The following is a 7,848-nucleotide window of genomic DNA, read 5'->3' as shown; positions in this document are numbered from 1 at the left end:
TAGCTTGCAACGAGACGCGCCCACGATGAAAGCTTCAGCTACACTCACAATACATTATACTGCTACACTATTCTCTCCAGTCCTACCACATTATATTTCACCGACGTACTTCCGCACCTTCCACATCACCATACGTGCTTTGGAAACGCGGGCAGCTGCTTCACAAGGGCCCCCATCTTTTGAACCATGGTTCATACCAAACGAATACGGCACTCTGATGTGCCGTATTCGAACAACGGAAAGGGATGGACATATGTACCTGTATGTGCCTATAAGTAGTTTCAGTACAATATATATATTTTGGTTTTTGCTGCTCTGTGTATCTGGAGCCGAATCTTTGTTCTGTCGGAAAGAAGTTTGGATCACCGTACAAACGACCAAATCCAAAGGCCCCGATTGGGGATGCACAGTACTTGGCGAGTACTTTATGCAGGTCGACATTTATGATATAATGTTGGCTACATATCGGTGCACGGCAGGGTCTGTCTTATGTCCGCAGCCGCCATGTACAAGGGCAGCTGTGCGGCGTTGCAGGAGCTTCTGCCGACAAGCAGGTAGTGAAGGTTCCCAGACTGCCTTAGTGGATGTGAATGTTACAGAGCCATCGCCTTCCGGCCAAGCGGATTTCGACTATGAGGCCCCTGAGTGGGTCAAGGCACGAAATGCGGCTTTTGCGCAACAGCTTCGTGGAAAGCTCCTGCTGGCTCCTCTTACAAAGGTATACCGAGCAGAGCATTTATTCGCGGTCAATTCGCTTCTGACGGCGCCGACGCGTTTACATAGGGCGGGAATGTACCATTTCGGCGGCTTTGCTTACACTTTGGGTGTGAGGTGACGATGTCGGAGATGTCTTTCAGCAAACCTTTACTGAAAGGTATGCTACCTTGCATAGTCTTACATCGACGCAACATAATCGTCTTTTTGCTAACCCTGGCCCTGTAGCTTCCTCGCATGGGTTGAGGCGACAGAGTCGAGCGCGCTCGCCTTTATAAGGCGCCTGGAGAGTCTATGTTCGGCTTCCAAGTCGCGTGCAAGACGATCGCGGATGGCATCGCTGCCTCAAAGCTCGCCAAGGAGGTGAGCAACGGCGGCATGGTCTGGATGGTAACGGCGGACTACACTGCGGTTCACTAACCCCCCTCATCAGCAAACCTCCAAATCAACGCAATCCTTGGCCACCCTCTTCACCCGCATTACTTTCTCCTGGTTCAGCTTCCGCACGCATCTTATCTGGGGTTCCCCTGTGCTTGTGACCAAGTAAGCCTTCTTATGACTTTGCCTGTTTCCTTCTTTCTCGCGACGCGTTCATGTTTCATTCGGCGGCCCTCAGGCAGGGGCGCAGTTCCTGGACATCAATTGCGGCTGCCCGATCCACGGTGAGTTGCTTGTTTGTGTTTGTGAGCGACGGTGATTCGCTGAGGATAGCTGAGCGGGGTAACAAGTGTGGAATTTGGCTATTTCATGGATGTTGGCTGTGTGGGTGGGTGCTGGGGTTGTCTGTTTGGGTGAGAACATGGGCGGCTGAGCTGGTGTCTGCTTTTGGTTGGGTTGGAATGTGTGGCACCCAGATCAGGTTAGGTAGAATGGCTCCGTGCTCCACATCACTCCTCGTCATCGGCTCAAATGCGGTTGCCAAATGTGCAAGGAATTGGGAATTGGGATTTCTTGTAGCGATGAAGAGGCGCCGCGGGGGAAACTAGATAGCCCGATCTGCGACGTTGAACAGCTGAATGTCCCGGTACTAAGGTTCGTTGTGCCATAATTCCCCCTGTACGCTACTCCCGGCATCAGAGGCGACGCGCCGTGGGATGGGCTCCGCCATGCTCCGAAAGCCGCGTGCACTCGCCAAGATGGTGGCCGGCATCGCCGCGGAGTCGGAGCTGCCTGTGACTGTCAAGGTGAGAGCGCATTTACTACCGGGGCAACGTGTAGAGGAGGAAGTTTTTGGGAGAAACCTTGTGCTTGCTAGATGTCCTTATTGGCACATTTGCGATGATTTGTGGTCCCCTGGCTCCCCTGTGTGCTGACTGGGCAATCCTACTGGAATTATGCTCATACAACCTCCCCTGCTGTCCTAGTCCTCGGTCCTTGTATGTAGCTATGTTAGCGCATGCCCCTGTCCGCCACAACACCACGATCAAGCACAGCTCCGTGCGTGGCGCGGGCAATTATGTGTAGGGAGGGAGATATGGAAGGTGGTATAGCTTGAGGAATGTCGTAATGGAGAAGTTGCTGCTGGGTTCTTGGTTCTTATCATTGCCCCAACGCCCAGGATCGTTGACCTCTGCATCGTTGCCTTGTTTTGCTCTTTTTTCCCGTCTTCATTCACTCCGCCTATCCTCCGTCGATAGTTTGTTAAGGTGGGCATGCCTTCCCGCAATTTGCTGGCGACGCAGGTTCGCCTGGGAGAGAACGACAAGAAGATCAACGTGGACTCGGTGGTGCGTTTCCTGGAACGAGCTGGGGCTGCGGCGGTGACAGTGCACGGCCGGACAGCGGAACAGAGGTGCGTGTGGTTGTGGGTGGCGGTAATGACGGAAAACATCATTCTCTTTGGATTCAAGTCTGTATGTAAAGACTGTGGTGCCAGGTAGAAGAAAGCAACGTCAACTCATGGCTTGTTGCACATTTTGATTGGCGAATGTGTAGGTTTGTTGATGTGCTGTGTCGTGCCCTGTGGCAATGGCCGACGTGTCCTGAGGACAAGACGGCAAGAGTGACACGCAGCTCTTTGTCCGATTTGGGGCCCGAGGGCCTTTTAGGTTCCGTTTGTCACAGCCCATTTCGGCCGGATGATGAAACCGTTGGGATTCCCCTTCGGCAGTCCCTGCGGCTGTTTCGAACCGCTGTGGGGGACGGTGACCGACACTTCCACCTTCTGACGGCTGCAGTGGCGCATGCGGGGGGGTATATATGTACATGCGTGTGTGTGTCTTTTCAAATGAATTGTCGTGGCCACGTGACGGCGAGGCGTGTGCGTATTTGGAAAGGAGTCAGGCGTGTACGAAGACTTTCTCCGTGATTTATGTGTTCTTGTTTGTGGGTTAGTCTCGCTGATACTCGAACGAGGACAGCTGATGATGCTTTTTGGATTCCCCTTCGGCTACACATCTTTAGCCGACAATTCCAAAGCTGATGTCCATAACCGAGTCTTCCTTCTAGGGGGTGTACATCGAGAAGATATTGCGCTGAGGGTTCTCGTTAGGCCTGATGTGTAGCCTTTGTTCCCTTTTGCTGTTTTAGCCTGTTATGGACGGTCGTACAAATGACTTATAGTTTCCGCTCACCATCATTCCTTAAGAGACATATACACACACATCACATACAGTCCGCTTGTCCTTTTTATTTATCGCCCCTTTTCTTCAGCACATCGACTTTTCCTGAAGACTGCGTACATTTTGCCCGTAACCGTACACCATCTCAACTGTCATCTCTCTAGTTGTCAATTTGTCATTATCCTGATATATGCTGCCGGCTTTGCAATTGCGATCTCCTCCGTGTACATGCCGAAGGTACAAGAAGGCCGCAGACTGGGGCCGTGTAGGAGAGCTGGCTCGATCTTCTTCGGTGCCCATCATCGGGAATGGCGACATTCTGACCCACTACGAGGCTCGCGCACGTCTTGAGGAGTCGGGATGTGCGGCGGTCATGGCGGGGCGGGGAGCGCTCATTAAGCCTTGGCTGTTCCTGGAATTCAAAGAGGTGCGGAGCGAGGCTAGGAGCTGTGCTATGTCCTTAGATAATCAATGTCCATATTCCTTTGCTGACTCTCTGTTAACCGTAATGCCGTGTTTTGTGTTGGTGCTGTGTTATCTTAGGGCCGTGAACTGCTATTGACGACTTCGGAGCGCGTGGGTGTGTATCGGCTTCTGGTGTCCTACATGAAGGAGCATTTTGGTGACGATGAGCGCGGTCGTCGCAAGGCTTGGTACTTCTTCCCCTGGCACTTCGATTTCCTAACCCGGTACGTTGGTTTTGTCTTCAGGCCCTGTTTCGAAGGGTGGGGTAGTAGGGGTGACTTCGAAGGTTTATGTACTCGATGTGCTTTTGGGGCGTTGTGCTCATTCTGCAGTCTCGCGGGTCTCTGTAAAACGTCCCTTGAGATTCGTTATCCGTTATCATCGCTACCATCATCGCTACCATCGTCTTTTGCTTTCCGCGTGCTGTTCGCAGCGAGATGCAGCTAACATGTCATGCAGTATTCGTAAGGGTCGTCCTCGCGTGCTTCCATTGTTCGGTCCCCGTCCCGCTCCCGTTTGCAGCTATCGCCCGTTGCCGGAGGCCGTGTATGGCGCTCAGAGCCGCGAGCACCCGCTCATCCTCACTCGCCAGGACCTTACTGACCCCCGGATCGGTGAGACAGGTGGACCTGAGGGGCTGTCTTGGGCAGAACGTCTCTTGCGGTGTGAACACCCCGATGCACACGGCGCCATGGCAGATGCGTTGTGGGACGCGGCTTCGGACGCGGATGCAGTGGCGGCGCTGGAGCGTATCGGGGCGGAACGTTGCGCTGGGTGGGAGGAAGAGGTTCGGGCCGGCGGGCGGGAAGCGGGGGATCCCAGTCGCGGTGGAGGATTGGGAAGCACTGAGCAGCGGGGATGAGTTGGCCTAGTGGCGAGGGTGGAGAGAGGAGGGCCAGGAAAGCGGGGAGGGATGGGAAGAATCTCATGAGTTGGAGTTTCGCTGGAAGGGCGGGATTAAGAAAGGTGGTTGGGAGGTCGGCTGGTTGCGTTTGGAGCGGGATGCCATGGCTGTAAGTTGCGTGGGGGAAAGACGAGAGCAAAGTAACCCGGGGGTTGAATACTTGGTAATCTGCCGCTGTTCAGCAGGGGACGGGAGTTGTACCGTTGGTTTGCTTACTTGTAGGACTATCCGAGCATGCAAGGGCCATTGTTGCTGTTGGAGACCTTCAACAAGGAAGAATGATTGGATATACGGTGTCAATCTGGTTGGTCAAGTTGCCGCACGCGTATTACTCTCCGCCATGGCTGTAATTAAACCGACTACTCACGTAGCACGTGTGGCCCTTGATCGCCGGTTGTGCCCAGCACGTGCACAAAGGGTCGAGGCCAACTGCAAATGTCTCAACGGGAAGCAACATAGCTAAGAGCACACATACGACGCACAAACCAAAGACGCTAAAATAGTTCATTGAAGTCTGCAAGCCTCCGTAATCTGCTCCATCAGCGTTTTGCCGTCCCCGCCGCCGTCACTGTCACTGCCAAAAACAATTCCTGCGCTTTTCCCGTTGGAGCCTTCCTATCACACATAAACACTATTGCGGTTGCCCCTCACGCATCCACCCATACCCCTGCTGCTGCTATTGCTATTTGTGTTGCTATAGCCGTCGGTCCACCCTCCACCGCCAAGAAACTATACAACTGCCACTACTCTGCCTGCCCATTGATGTTCTTGCTAATCTTGATGTGATGATGATGCCATTCATGCTGTTACTGCTCATTATAGCACTGGCACCAGCCCCGACGGTGGCAGCTGAGGCAATCCCTGGAGCTGCAGCCCCAGGGATGTGACTCTTCCTCAGCCAGCTCCCCCGTCAGCTCCAAGCAGCACTTGACGGCACCTCGCCGCGATATCCTCTGGCGCCGCCATAGCGCCTGTGCCCTCATCGCCGCATGCAAGTCGCTTACTGACCGGCGCAACGATGACAAAGCTGCTACTGCTGCTGTTGCTATTGCCGCAATTGCAACTGCCAAGTTGGGTCAACGTGTCCAAGTGGCGGGAGGTGAAGGGCGAGACCCACATGGCCGTGTTCATGGCGGGAGCCACCTGTGGAGGTTTGGAGTTGGTTGTTGGCCGTTGGAGCGTTTTGGTTGTTTGGATCGTCTTGAGGGCTTTGGTGTTCCAGTGGTATAGTGGCGAGAGGAGACCGGAACCTGTGAGACGGGATTAGGGCTTATGGGACTGACATGCACCGAGATTTCCACCCGTGTAACTACGAATCGGGGCTGGGGTCGCTGAGGAGGTGGTCCGCGGGCGGTGATTACCATAAACAATCACTACGATACCTCTCTTTCGCCTCTTAACATGACCGACCTCTTCCCAGCTAGATCCTCACGCTGCTGCCTTACCCCACATCTCTCTTCCCACGTGCCCATACATCCCAGGCATCTCAATGCCCTGCACGCACTGCCATCATCGACTTGGCATGCCGGTGTGGAGAGCTGAAGGGCTTGCGTCTTCCCGCAAACATATGCCCCTGGCACAAAGCCCGTCGTCCTCCTTCTGGCCCCGCGTTTTCCCACTCCTTAAGTGTCATCGCGCTTAGGCGGAACCCCCCTCACCACCTCCCCCCCTCCTGCGCCTTCTCCTAGCCACCTTACCATGAGCGGCTTGGTGAAATCCCAGGCTCGTACGACGCATGTGAGCAGGTTGTCTGCCATCCCGTTGGCCATCTTGGCCAGAGTGTTAGCTGACAGCGGTGCTACCAACAGAATATCTGCCCACCGACGCAGCTCAATGTGAAGGACGGGGTCGCCCACAGCGCGCCATTGCCGCCACTCTGCCTCGTCCTGCACGTGATACGTTTCAGAGCGACCCAAGTGGAATTCTTTGCACACGGGAGGAACTTCGGACTCATGTGGGTGTTTCTAAGGACTGAGCCGCGTTTGTACGTGTGTTGAGAAGAGAGTGGGGGTTAGGTATGGGCGGATTTGGTTACATGAGGAGGCAGCGGGGTGGGGTTGAGATTGGGAGGGGTGGGGACGGCGATGGGGATTTGAAGGGAGCCGGGGGACGACAGGGTCAGACGTACTAGTTGGCCCGAAGGGAACTGGTTGCCTGGTTGGTGGGTGGGCGGGCATTGGTAGGAAAGCATGGGCGTACCTTGTGGACGCCGCCCTGGTAAGGTCGTGCACGACAAAGCGGACATGAAATTGGACGTTTGGATTTTTCCTTGAAGAACGCTGTATGTTAAGTCTGCGCCTTTATTGCCCACGTAAGTCTTGGGCCACTCAATTGTCCTATATTTTTTGTCCAACGCACCCCGAAAACTGGCTTGACTTCCGGAGGCAGGTCGGCCTCGTTGATAAAATGTCTTGCCGAGGTTGTTACAATAAGCTTAACATCAGCGAAATCGAGTAGCAAACGGCATAGAGCAGCGACCTTGATACTGGCTACACTGCCTGCAAGGCGTATTTCCGATAGGAACCAGAACCGAAGGAATTTTAATGTTGACTTGCTAGCCGAAGCGCTTTGGTTAGCGATATGTTCATTTCGATGGTTATTAAGTATACACCTGTGCTTCCCAGCAGCACCCTCGGCCGTCGCCCTTCTCCATCCATCGTGCGCGCAGCAAACGGGCCAGTTATGTAGCTAATCGTAGCAGAGACAAAATATTTAAGCAGCCCCTCGCAGAAATGTGTCCGGTCGTACTTCGCGAATAAAAGGTCCGTACATCACGCCCCAAAAGCCAGGAGCGAATTTCACCGCGCGGGTGCGCGCGTGCGATTCACAAATTGTGCGTGTACAAGTGTATATATTTTTTTGGCGAAAAGGCCGAGGTGCGCCAGCGCGTTGCGCAGGTGGGCATGTTGGCCACAGCCGCACGCGGCATGCAGGCTGGACTATTGCGTGGATGCTTTGCAGTAACTAAAAGCACGGTCGTAGCTTGCAACTCTGGGCTCGTGAAACTGCCGCGGAAGATGAAGCGGTCGGCGAAGAATCAGCCATAAGGCGCCTGCTTTCGGTAGCGCAGCGCATAATGCACATTGTTCCCACTAAACTCAAGTTACACTCTTACGAAATAAATATCAACAACGCAGAATTAGGTAAAGAGAAGAATCGCGAAAGTCGTTCAGAACCTTGCAAGTAAAATGGATGCCGCTGAGG

The 7,848-nt window shown here is 54.0% G+C and overlaps 2 protein-coding genes across 2 annotated transcripts; one reads left to right on the top strand and one right to left on the bottom strand.

The window, feature by feature from the left end:
• Positions 1-1,008: 1,008 nt before the first annotated feature.
• VOLCADRAFT_105870 (uncharacterized protein) lies at positions 1,009-5,409 on the top strand (the record flags this gene model as incomplete). The annotated part of the gene is made up of 8 exons (XM_002953308.1): positions 1,009-1,077; positions 1,331-1,376; positions 1,792-1,898; positions 2,397-2,506; positions 3,513-3,702; positions 3,819-3,964; positions 4,263-4,354; positions 4,439-5,409. 8 exons carry the CDS (start codon positions 1,009-1,011, stop codon positions 4,600-4,602), a joined length of 924 nt encoding a protein of 307 aa, XP_002953354.1. The 3' UTR covers positions 4,603-5,409.
• Positions 5,410-5,538: 129 nt separating this feature from the next.
• Positions 5,539-7,146, bottom strand: VOLCADRAFT_63556 (uncharacterized protein; the record flags this gene model as incomplete). Its single annotated transcript, XM_002953224.1, has 3 exons — positions 5,539-5,787; positions 6,342-6,530; positions 7,003-7,146. Coding segments are annotated over 3 exons (582 nt in total), but the record flags the coding sequence as incomplete, so codon positions are not given.
• Between the last annotated feature and the right edge of the window lie 702 nt (positions 7,147-7,848).

The sequence above is a fragment of the Volvox carteri genome, assembly GCF_000143455.1.
Source record: "Volvox carteri f. nagariensis unplaced genomic scaffold VOLCAscaffold_35, whole genome shotgun sequence".
Taxonomy (NCBI): domain Eukaryota; kingdom Viridiplantae; phylum Chlorophyta; class Chlorophyceae; order Chlamydomonadales; family Volvocaceae; genus Volvox; species Volvox carteri.
The sequence above is the reverse complement of the archived record's forward strand: the minus strand, read 5'-3'. Positions and strand labels throughout refer to the sequence as shown.